At 45.5% G+C, this 12,314-nt stretch overlaps 1 protein-coding gene across 1 annotated transcript in view; it reads right to left on the bottom strand.

Moving 5' to 3' along the window:
- Positions 1–4,210: 4,210 nt before the first annotated feature.
- Positions 4,211–12,314, bottom strand: part of rel (v-rel avian reticuloendotheliosis viral oncogene homolog) — a 60,385-nt gene continuing 52,281 nt past the window's right edge. Inside the window, exons 10-11 of the mRNA XM_068044876.1 lie at positions 9,745–9,837; positions 4,211–9,075 (exon numbers count right to left, since the gene is read on the bottom strand). Coding sequence (XP_067900977.1) covers positions 8,198–9,075; positions 9,745–9,837 — 971 coding nt within the window. The 3' untranslated portion in view covers positions 4,211–8,197. The remainder of the gene's footprint in view (positions 9,076–9,744; positions 9,838–12,314) is intronic.

Consider the following 12,314-nt stretch of genomic DNA (forward strand, 5'->3'; position numbering starts at 1 on the left):
AAATATGACTGTAGGACTTCAATATCTTCCCTCTCTCTGGCATTGGTACCGATGTGTACCACAATGTCTGGCTCATTCTCTTCCCTGTGCAGAATATTTTGCACCCCCTCTGTGATCTGCTCAGCAAAGGCCTCAGGCTTCATCCCCTTATGGGCCCAGCTCAATGAATTTCGAGCTCTGCATTCGCTGAGTTTTTCTTCCTTCCCTCCATGCCCACTTCTTTGGCCAGGAGTCTTCCCACCCACCCCCGCACAGCGGACCCTTTTTCCTGATTTCAGAATTCTCTTTCCACCTGGACCTCTCCCTCTGGCCTCTTACCTTCTCTTAGATCTTTTCGTTAAGAATGGGGGTCGGTGTGACAACCATTTCAATTTCTCTGTTCCGCACACTCACTCTAACCTATCTCCTTCTGAACTTGCAGCACTTTGTTCTCTCAGGTCCAATCCTATTATCATCAAATGTGCTGATAAGGGTGGCATTGTTGTTGATTGGTGAACCACCACTGTCTAGGGGAGGCTTAATGCCAACTTTCCTACACTTCCTCCTACCATTACCCCACCACCAAACATCAAGCCATCATTTCCAAGACTGTCACTGACCTCCTTTCCTCTGGAGATCTTCCTGCCATGGCTTCCCATCTCCTAGTCCCCCAACAGCTCACTTCTACCTCCTTCCCAAGATCACCAAATAGGATTGATCTGGTAGATCCAATAATTTTAATCCAATAATGTCACGAGACCAGTAATCCAGACACCTAGGCTAATGTTCTTGGGACACAGGTTCGAATCACACCACAGCAGATGGTGAAATCTGAATCTAATTCATAAATCTGGAATTAAAAGCTAGTCTAATGGTGTCCATGAAGCCATTGTCGATTGTTGAAAAACCCATCTGGTTCACTAATGTCCTTTAGGGAAGGAAATCTGTTGTCCTTACCTGGTCAGGCCTACATGTGACTCCAGACTCACAGCAATGTGATTGACTCTTAAATGCCTTCAATGGGTATTTAGGGATGGGCAATAAATGCCAGCCTAGCCAGCGACACCCACATCCCATGAACAAATAAAAAAGAAACCTATACTTGCCCCACAGAACTGATTTCTTCCTATCTCAACTCTATTTTCGTTTCCCCTTGTGCGGTTTCTTTCCACCTACATCTATGATTTTTCTGACACCCTCTACTACTTGAACAGTTTCCAGGTCCTAATTACTTTTCATCATAGACAACCAATCCCTCTACACCTCCAACTCCCACCAGGACAGCCTGAGAGGTCTCCAAATCTTCCTTGAATGGAGGCCCAATCAATCTCCATCCGTCACTGCCCTCCTCTGCCTCGCTGAACTTGTTGTCACATTAAACAATTTTTCCTTTAACTCTATTCACTTCCTTCAAATAAAATCTGTCAGTATGGGAACTCATATGGGTTCTAGCTGTGCCTGCCTTTTCATGGGATATGTGGAACATTCTTTATTCCAGTCCTATTCAAGTCCCCTCCCTTACCTCATTTTCTATACAACAATGACTTTACTGATGATGTTTCCTGATGTTGCCGTGAACTGGAAAATTTCATCAACTTTGCTTTCAATTTCCACCCTTCCCTCACATGGTTGAACTCTGACTCTTCCCTTCCCTGACTTCACTGTCTCCATTTCAAGGGACAGGCTATCAACCAATATTCACTATAAGCCCATTGACTTCCAACAGTTACCTTGACTATACTTCCTCACACACAATTTTCCTCCACACAAGATCAGATGGCAGGTTGTTCAACCTTGCCCATCTAAGAGCGAAGACAAAAGTACAGAAGGTCCTCATCAGGGAACTCCTCTTTGCTGACGATGCTGCAGTAACATCCCACACGGAAAAGTGTCTGCAGAGACACATCGACAGGATTGCAGCTGCCTGCAACGAATTTGGCCTAACCATCAGCCTCAAGAAAACGAACATCACGGGACAGGACGTCAGAAATGCTCCATCCATCAATATTGGCGACCACGCTCTGGAAGTGGTTCAACAGTTCACCTATCTAGGCTCAACTATCACCAGTAACCCATCTCTCGATGCAGAAATCAACAAGCACATGGGAAAGGCGTCCGCTGCTATATCCAGGCTGGCCAAGAGTGTGAGAAAATGGCGCACTGACACAGAACACAAAAGTCCGAGTGTATCAAGCCTGTGTTCTCAATACCTTGCTCTACGGCAGCAAGGCCTGGACAATGTATGTCAGCCAAGAATGACGTCTCAATTCATTCCATCATCGTTGCCTCTGGAGAATCCTTGGCATCAGGTGGCAGGACCGTTTCTCCAACGCAGAAGCCCTCGAGGCGGCCAACATCCCCAGCATATACACCCTATTGAGCCAGTGGCGCTTGAGATGGCTTGGCCATGTGAGCCACATGGAAGATGGCAGGATCTCCAAGGACACATTGTACAGCGAGCTCATCACTGGTATCAGACCCACTGGCCGTCCATGTCTCCGCTTTAAAGACGTCTGCAAATGCGACGCGAAGTCCTGTGACATTGACCACAAGTCGTGGGAGTCAGTTGCCAGTGATTGCCAGAGCTGGCGGACAGCCATAAAGGCGGGGCTAAAGAGTGGCGAGTCGAAGAGACTTAGCTGTTGGCAGGAAAAAAAGACAGAAGCGCAAGGAGACAGCCAACTGTGCAACAGCCCCGACAACCAATTTTACCTGCAGCGCCTGTGGAAGAGTCTGTCACTCTAGAATTGGCCTTTATAGCCACTCCAGGCGCTGCATCACAAACCACTGACCACCTCCAGGCACTTACCCATTGTCTCTCGAGACAAGAGGCGGCACAGTGGCGCAGTGGTTAGCACCGCAGCCTCACAGCTCCAGCGACCCGGGTTCAATTCTGGGTACTGCCTGTGTGGAGTTTGCAAGTTCTCCCTGTGTCTGCGTGGGTTTTCTCCGGGTGCTCCGGTTTCCTCCCACAAGCCAAAAGACTTGCAGGTTGGTAAGTAAATTGGTTGGTAAGTATTATAAATTGTCCCTAGTATAGGTAGGTGGTAGGGAAATATAGGGTCAGGGGATTAGTGTAGGATTAGTATAAATGGGTGGTTGATGGCTGGCACAGACTCGGTGGGCCGAAGGGCCTGTTTCAGTGCTGTATCACTAAAACTAAAACTAAAGAAGGACGGATTTCCTCACACCCCACTTCCTGTGAAGTGTCTATTCAATTCACCCAGTTTTTCCATCTTTGTGGCATCTGTTCTAACGATACAAACTTCCATACCAGCACTTCCAACATATCTTTTTCTTCAACTGAGAATTGCCTGTCAAAGAACAAAGAACAGTGCAGCACAGGAACAGGCCATTCGGCCCTCCAAGCCTGCGCCGATCTTGATGCCTGCCTAAACTAATACCTTCTGCACTTCTGGGGCCCATATCCCTCTATTCCCTTCCTATACATATATTTGTCAAGATGTCTCTTAAACGTCGCTATCGTATCTGCTTCCACCACCTCCCCTGGCAGCAAGTTCCAGGCACTCACCACCCTCTGTGTAAAAAACTTGCCTCGCACATCCCCTCTAAACTTTGCCCCTCCCACCTTAAACCTATGTCCCCTAGTAACTGACTCTTCCAGCCTGGGAAAAAGCTTCTGACTATCCACTCTGTCCATGCCGCTCATAACTTTGTACACCTCTATCATGTTGCCCCTCCACCTCCATTGTTCCAGTGAAAACAATCTGAGTTTTTCCAACCTCCCCTCATAGCTAATGCCCTCCAGACCAGGCAACATCCTGGTAAACCTCCTCTATACCCTCTCCAAAGCCTCCACGTCCTTCTGGTAGTGTGGCAACCAGAATTGCACGCAATATTCTAAGTGTGGCCTAACTAAGGTTCTGTACAGCTGCAACATGACTTGCCAATTTTTATACTCTATGCCCCGACCGATGAAGGCAAGCATGCCGTATGCCTTCTTGACTACCTTATCCACTTGCGTTGCCACTTTCAGTGACCTGTGGACCTGTACGCCCAGATCTCTCTGCCTGTTAATACTCCTCAGGGTTAATTATTATTCATAATTATTATCCCATCATTGTTGACAGGGCCCTTGATAGTGTCCATTCCAATGCCCGCACCTCTGCTCTCACCCCTTTCCCCCCCAACCCCAGAACCAGATTCCCCCCCATCAGCTTCTGCCTTCAACGGATCATCCTCTGCCATTATTAAAAGAAATACAATCAGATGAATTTTGAACCAATTTTATTTAAAGATACAAAGGAATAAAGTTAAAGGAGTGGTAATTTTAAACTTAAAAAAAAACAGCATATAAACAATGATAAACATTGGGATAGTCAGAAAATGATTTTTATAGTACAGGTGCTATGAAGGTCTGGTAGCGATTTTTTAAAAATCCAATCCACAAAAGGTTTCATAGCAAGCAACAACTTTACATTCAAATTTCCCAATAAAACAGAATTAAAAATTGAGAACTTACCGTGCAAAGTGTATGTGTTAAGTACAGTTAGATTGACACAGTCATTACAGATATTAAGGGAAGCCCCTTTTAATATAAAACTGAGAATTTACAACTTTACTACCTAATATTCACCCAGTTCAGCTAATTTCCTAATTTAAGGCTTTTCTCTGACTTGGTTTGAGAACTTAAATACTATAATAAAATGGGAAAAATGAATCAAACAACACAATAGCAAGGCTCTACTTGTAGATAACTAGGAAGTTTCAGTATTTGCTGCACAGAGTATATTAAAAATATGAAATTGTAAGGTCAGTGAAATTGAGGATTAGTATTAACCAGTTATTTACTTCATTTTTCATGTATCCGTAACCAATCCTCAACCAAAAGCAGCAACTGATATTCCTGAAGTGATCCACACTTAACGGGTGGAATCTTACTGGTCTCACGGAGGCGGGCTTGAAGATGGGACCGGGAGGAAATTCACATATCAGGACTTGGGCGACCTACCGCCCTCCCTCAGCTGATGAATCAGTACTCCTCTATGTTGATCACCACTTGGAGGAAGCACGGAGGGTGGCAAGGGCGCAGAATGTACCACTACTGACCGAGCCCTAAAGGACATAGCTGCTAGATTGGGTCTGCAGCAGGTGGTGAGGGAACCAACAAGAGGTAAAAGCATACTTCACCTCGCCCTCACCAATCTGCCTGCCGCAGATGCATCTGTCCATGACAGTGCTGGTGGGAGTGACCACTGCACAGTCCTTGTGGAGACGAAGTCCCGACTTCACATTGAGGAAACCCTCCTTTGTGTTGTGTGGCACTACCACTGTGCTAAATGGGATCGATTTTGAACAGATCTCGCAACGCAAAGCTGGGCATCCATGAGGCGCTGTGGGCCATCAGCAGCAGCAGAATTGTACTCAACCACAATCTGTAACCCATGGCCTGGCATATTCCCCACTCTACTGTTACCATCAACCCTGGTTCAATGAAGAGTGCAGGAGGGCATGCTAGGTGTAGCACCAGGCATACCTCAAAATGAGGTGTCAACCTGGTGAAGCTACAACACAGGACTACTTGCATGTGAAACTGCGTAAGCAGCATGTGATAAGACAAAGCTAAGCGATCCCATAACCAACGGTTCAAATCTAAGCTCTGCAATCCTGCCACATCCAGCCATGACAATTAAACAACTAACTGGAGGAGGTGGCTCCACAAATATCCCCATCCTCAATGATGGGGGAGCCCAGCACATCAGTGCGAAAGACAAGGCTGAAGCATTTGCAACAATCCTCAGCCAGAAGTGCCGAGTTGGTGATCCATCTCAGCCTCCTCCTGAAGTCCCCAGCATCACAGATGCCAGACTTCAGCCAATTTGATTCATTCCACGTGATATCAAGAAATGACTGAAGACACTGGATACTGCAAAGGTTATGGGCCCTGACAATATTCTGGCAATAGTACTGAAGACCTGTACTCCAGAACTTGCTGCGCCCCTCGTCAAGCTGTTCCAGTACAGCTACAACACTGGCATCTACCCTGCAATGTGGAAAATTGCTCAGGTATGTCCTGTACACAAAAACAGGACATCCAACCTGACCAATTACTGCCCCATCAGTCTACTCTCATCAGTAAAGTGATGGAAGGTGTCGTCGACAGTGCTATCAAGAGGCACCTGCTTAGCAACAACCAGCTCAGTGATGCTCAGTTTGGGTTCCGTCAGGGCCAGTCAGCTCCTGACCTCATTACAGCCTTGGTTCAAACATGGTCAAAAGAGCTGAACTCAAGAGGTGAGGAATTAGTGATTGCCGTTGACATCAAGGCAGCATTTGGCTGAATATGGCATCACGGAGAAAACTCTCTGCTGATTGAAGTCATACCTAGCGCAAAGGAAGATGGTTATGGCTGGTCAATCATCTGAGCTTCAGGACATACTGCAGGAGTCCCTCAGGGTAGTGTCCTAGGCCCAACCATCTTCAGCTGCATCATCAATGACCTTCCTTCAATCATAAGGTCAGAAGTGGGCATGTTCGCTGATGATTGCACAATGCTCAGCACCATTTGCGACTCCTCAGATACTGAAACAGTCCGTGTAGAAATGCAGCAAGACCTGGACAATATCCAGGCTTGGGCTGATAAGTGGCAAGTAACATTCGTGCCACACAAGTGCCAGGCAATGACCATCTCCAACAAGAGAGAATCTAACCATCTCCCCATGACGTTCAATGGCATTACCATCACTGAATCCCCCACTATCAACATCCTAAGGGTTACCATTGACCAGAAACTGAACTGGAGTAGCCACATAAATACTGTGTCTACAAGAGCAGGTCAGAGGCTAGGAATCCTGCGGCGAGTAACTCACCTCCTGACTCCCCAAAGCCTGTCCATCATCTAAAAGGCACAAGTCAAGAATATGATGGAATACTCTCCACTTCCCTTGGTGGGTGAAGCTCTAACAACACTCAAGAACCTCGACACCATCCAGGACAAAGCAGCCCGCTTGATTGGCACCCCATCCACATTCACACCCTCCACTGCCGACACACAGTGGCACCAGTGTGTACCATCTACAAGATGCACTACAGCAACGCACCAAGGCTCCTCAGACAACACCTTCCAAATCCGCGACTTCTACCAACTAGAAGGACAAGGTCAGCAAATGCATGGGAACACCACCACCTGCAAGTTCCCCTCCAAGTCACACAGCATCTGACTTGGAATTATATCGCCGTTCCTTCACTGTCACTGAGTCAAAATCCTGGAACTCCCTTCCTAACAGCACTGTGGGTGCACTCACTCCACATGGACTGCAGCAATTCCTACTTGAACCACTGCAGTCCACATGGTGTAGCTACACCCACTATGCTGTTAGGGAGGGAGTTCCAGGATTTTGACCCAGCAACGTTGAAGGACAGCAATACATTTCCACGTCAGGATGGTAAGTGACTTGGAGAGGAACCCTCTCAAGGGCAATCAGGGGTGGCCAATAAATGCTGGCCTAGCCAGCGACGCCCACATCCCATGAATTAATTTTTAAAAAGTCCCATGCATTCCCACCTCCGGGCAGGAGCCTGGAGGCAGCTGGCCAAGGGGACCCTCGAGTCCTCCTGTTTGTAAATCCCACCTACCCACCCCCTGCACTGGAGCAACATTGATCAGTGGGCCACAGCTGTGGCCACCGGCCCTCCACAGGGGTGGCCTGGCAGCTGTGGCCAGAGTTTATTTTTTTTAAATTCAAACCTTTTTTTTTCTTCGTTCATGGGATATGAAAGTTGCTGGCATAGCCAACATTTATTGCTCATCCTCAATGCCCTTGAGAAGGTGGTGGTGAGCCACCTACTTGAACCGCTGCAGTCCACATGGTGTAGCTACATCCACTGTGCTGTTAGGGAGGGAGTTCTAGGATTTTGGCCCAGCAACATTGAAGGAGAGCAATACATTTCCACATCAGGATGGTCTGTGACTTGGCGAGGCACTCTTCAGGAGGCACCTCAAGATGGGTGTGCCCTCGCAGTCACCATCCTGCAGTGGCTGTACCAAACTCTTCTGCGGCTGCAGGCCCTCTGATTGGGTGTGCAGCCTCAAGAACCCACCCACATAACCAGAGGTGGCTAATTCGGAGGTTGCCACCCAGAAGATTGTGCCGGCGGGCGCGTTGCCATGAAGTGCAGGGTTGGCGTCCAGAAATTGTCCTGCCCTCGATTATTTTTTAAAGGGAACAAGATTCCACCCAATGTGCTCACTTCTTTTCTACTGACAAAAAGACTGAATGAGATCACTCAAATCTCCAGAAGGGGTCTGAAATTCACTAATGAAATCCAGGCCTACATGGTCTGAGGCTACTGGATTCATACAATCATTACCTTCAATTCCAACAACACTGAACATATCATTTATCATGCTGTCTCTCATCTGCATGCCTCCATTAAAAGGTTTGTCGCTGTTCAGGTGTCCAAGGACACCGTCTACATGAATGTCAGTGGCCAGCTGTGAATTTGCTTGAGCAGTTTTGACAGCAGCAGTGTTTTGCACAGTATTTTGAGATAAATGAACATTCTGAATGGATGGTGCTTGTTGCAGATTTGATAGCTTCCATTGACCTGGAATGGATACAGCTTGTTCACAGTTTGTACCTACCAAATTTATATCATTATGGTCAATGCTATTACTGGCAAGTATCTGCATATTGAGATGAGGGTTCTGATTTATGATAGTATTGGAAGTGCTTAAAACGGCAGGTTGTTGAATGCGTTGAACTCCAATGCCATTGTTGCTGATATCATGTCTAAACCCCAGTGAATCTACTGGACAGTTCTGTGTAGGAGGTTCCAAGCATTTCAGCACATCTTCACCAAGCACTGGCAATGAATTACGATGTGCAGGAGCATGTAGATGCAAATCACCTTTGAGAGTGTTGTAAGAAGGTATCTGATGCCAGGTTGGAGGGGCAGCTGGTGTTGTGGTTGTAGATACCAACGTTTGTTGGCCAGAGGTGAAGATTTGGTTTGAATTTCCGAGAACCGTGCTATTAAAAATATGATGATTCTGGTTCATAGCCACACTTTTGGTATGCTGCTGACTTGGCATTACTTGTGCCTGTTGTAGTCCAGTAAATGGGTCCTGAGGCTCTATGAAATAAGGAACAAAAATAATGAATCCAGTGTCAAATTACTAGAGCTTTAAAAAATAAGTTTACACTTAGAGCCAACAAATTATGTTGATAGGCTGAACTGATTATGCATCCAGGAATTATTGGTTTAAAAATAAACAAAAGCTACATTACACTCCAAATACCAATGCTAGTCTGGAGCTGTTATAATTGCCCAGGAAACATTCACTGACTTTAAAAAAAATGATTAATTTCTAAATTAAATACTCAGCTGTAAATAAATGAAGTCAGGGAGTGCAATGTAGATTTGAATCTGGAAGTTACATTACTGTACCGCACAAAATTACTTGATGTGCAAATCTCAACCCTAAAATCCCTTTTGCTGTGGCAACACTGTTCTGAAGCTCTTCATCACCAACTCTAGTGAATAATTGCAAAAATATTTGATTAATTTTTTTTTTGCTGAAATAAACACACATACCTGTAACTTGTTTACTGACAGGCTATTATGAAGTAAGATAAGGTTGATTTCACTACGCGTTTCAGAAGAGAAAATGGGCAGATTGCAATGTTAACAAATCAGTTAGTTCTGTAAAAGTAGTTCAGAACCTGGTTATAATGTATTTTAATGCCAGTCTGTAGAGTGTACATAGATCAGTTTGTATTTTGTGATGCAGTTCTCTCCTACCTTGCTTAATGACCTTTGAGGGCGCAAAGGCTCTTCTTGCAGTAGGCACACCAACTGTGATCTTGTCTGGTCGGTTTTGCATACATTGTACATCTGTGGTATTTGAAACTATATGTCACGATCCAGTGGATAAAGAACATTTATCTAACAAGCAGACGCAACTGAACAGCAGCAGCAAAACCGCTCATGTTCAAAAACATTTTTCTAACATCTCTTCCATGAAAACATTTTCAGGGAGATGGCGTTACGAGAGTACTTCTATTTCTTTGGCAATATATGTTTTAAGGACATTGATTCATCTGGAATCTTGAACAGCTGCTGAACTGTGTGTGTATTTTCTTTTTAAGAAGTCACCAGAAGGTTTCTGGACTTGGCTTGTAAACAAGTCTTACTGGAAGGCACATGTCTGTCGATAATCAGCCAGCAGGGGTTGTTTTTGACTTGGGGAGATGTTTACAAAGAAGTGACAGGCCAAGATTTAAGAGGTCAGGAGGCTTGACTTCTGGAAAGTTTTAGTTTCACTTTGAATTGTTACAAAAAGACAGCTGGTTTTTGCCTGCCAAAGAAGACCCAGCTCTCTCTCGAAAAGAAATCCTCCCTATTGTGTCAGTTTCTTATGTCCAAATGTATTTGAAAAAATCCTGCATATCGAATGCATGGGAACCGAAACCCTTGTTGCTGCATTTCTGCTGTAAGACCTATCTGAAGCCTCTGTAGCTGCATTTCTTGGAAAGCCTACCCAAACTGATCTTCAACATTGCCTGGAAAGAACTGTTCTAGGAAGATCCCAGCAACAGCCATCTATATGCATTTGGGATGCGAAACCAAAACCAAGGACAAGTATTCCGCCTAAGTTTTTTTGTTTTCTTTGTGACTATAAACAAAAATCCCTTTTATTTTTCCCAGTTAACCAGTGTATGGATATGTGTGTGTGTATGTGTGAGGGGCTAGGATAAATAAGGGGCTTTAATATTTCAATCTGTGTGTGTATGTTTATTCCATTATTGGTTAAAACTTGTTTTATAATAAACTGATAATTTTGTTGTTTATTAAAGAAACCTGGTTGGTGTGTTTTATTCTGGGAAAAATAGTGTATATGTTTGACCGAATCGGTAAGTGGGAAAATTTAAATATATGTTATGACCTGTGCAGAACTGGGACCAGAATAAACAGTGCACTCCTCCCACCTCAGTCGTAACAATGGCATTAAATAAAATGCTAATTATCAGATTGGTGTCAGCTCATTTATGGGCTATAAATTATATCCCCCTGTTTTCATAATACATATTGGCTCCTGATTCATTTTATATTGTGTCTTCATTTTTTTTTTTAAAGAAGTATCTTTTGTTGGAGTAGCACAACACAGGGATCCACAATTCTGTCAAACCCCAAAACATTTAAAAGTCATGCTGTGGTAGGTTGCCAGATTCTTCACATGGTGTACTTCTGATGCAAGTCATGCTATTGGGAGACAAGATACCAAGCAAAGATCAGGAAGTTTCCCATGGGTATACAGGGAAAACGAATGCAGGTCTCCCTGGCACCTCCAGCAGCATTGGCAGAGACCCAAGAACAAGTTACCTATCTCTCTTAGCTGGGCAGAAAGTACCAAATTAAATGTACATATGCTTCCACAGAGCATGCAGGTGCTACCTTGAGCATCCAGCTGGCCTTTGTCCGAGATAGCGGCAAGGCACATCCCCTGAAATACCTATTGTGCCCCAGCCCGCCTACAGCCTACACACACACACACGCACACACGTCGAGTCCAGAAGGGTATAGAGTGCCTAATGGAAGGATATGGTGCTGTTCCTCATGCTTACATTGAGCTTCACTGGAACACTGCAGGAGGTCGAGGATAGAGAGATCAGCGTGAGAGCAATGTGCAGAATTAAAATGACACGCGACCAGAACCTTGAGGTCATGCTTGCGGACTGAGCGGAGGTGTTCCGCAAAGTGCTCACCCACTCTGCGTTTGGTCTCCTCAAAGTCGAGCAGATCGCATTGTGAGCAGCAAATACAGTTTGGTAAATTGAAAGAAGTACACCTAAATCACTCTTTTATCTGGAAGGAGTATTTGGGGCCTTGGATGGTGAGAACAGGTAAAAGTTGCATCCCTTGCGCTTGCATGACAATGTGCCATGAGAAAGGGATGGGGTGTTAGGGGTGATTGTAGAGTGGACCAGGATGTCACCAAGAGAATGGTCCCTTTGGAAAGCTGAAAGGGGAGGGAGGGGAAGATGTGTTTGGTGGTGGCATCACGCTGGAGGTGGCGGAAATGGCAGAGGATGATCCGTTGAATATGGAGGCTTGTGGGGTGGAAGGTGAAGACAAGGGAAAACCTTATCATAGTCCTGGGAGGGAGGAAAGGGGCGAGAGCATAAGTTTGGAAATGAGATGGAGGACGCTGAGGGCTCTATCAACTACTGTGGGGGGAATCCACGGTTGAGGAAAAAGGCTGCGTTTGCTGACAACGCAACCACGAGGTGGCACAGTACTGACACATGCGCAAATGCAGCCTCATTGACGGAAATGTCACTGTGACGTCTCAGGCTACTGCCAGTAATAAA

Source organism: Heterodontus francisci, chromosome 13 (genome assembly GCF_036365525.1).
Source record: "Heterodontus francisci isolate sHetFra1 chromosome 13, sHetFra1.hap1, whole genome shotgun sequence".
In the NCBI taxonomy this organism is placed as follows: Eukaryota; Metazoa; Chordata; class Chondrichthyes; order Heterodontiformes; family Heterodontidae; genus Heterodontus; species Heterodontus francisci.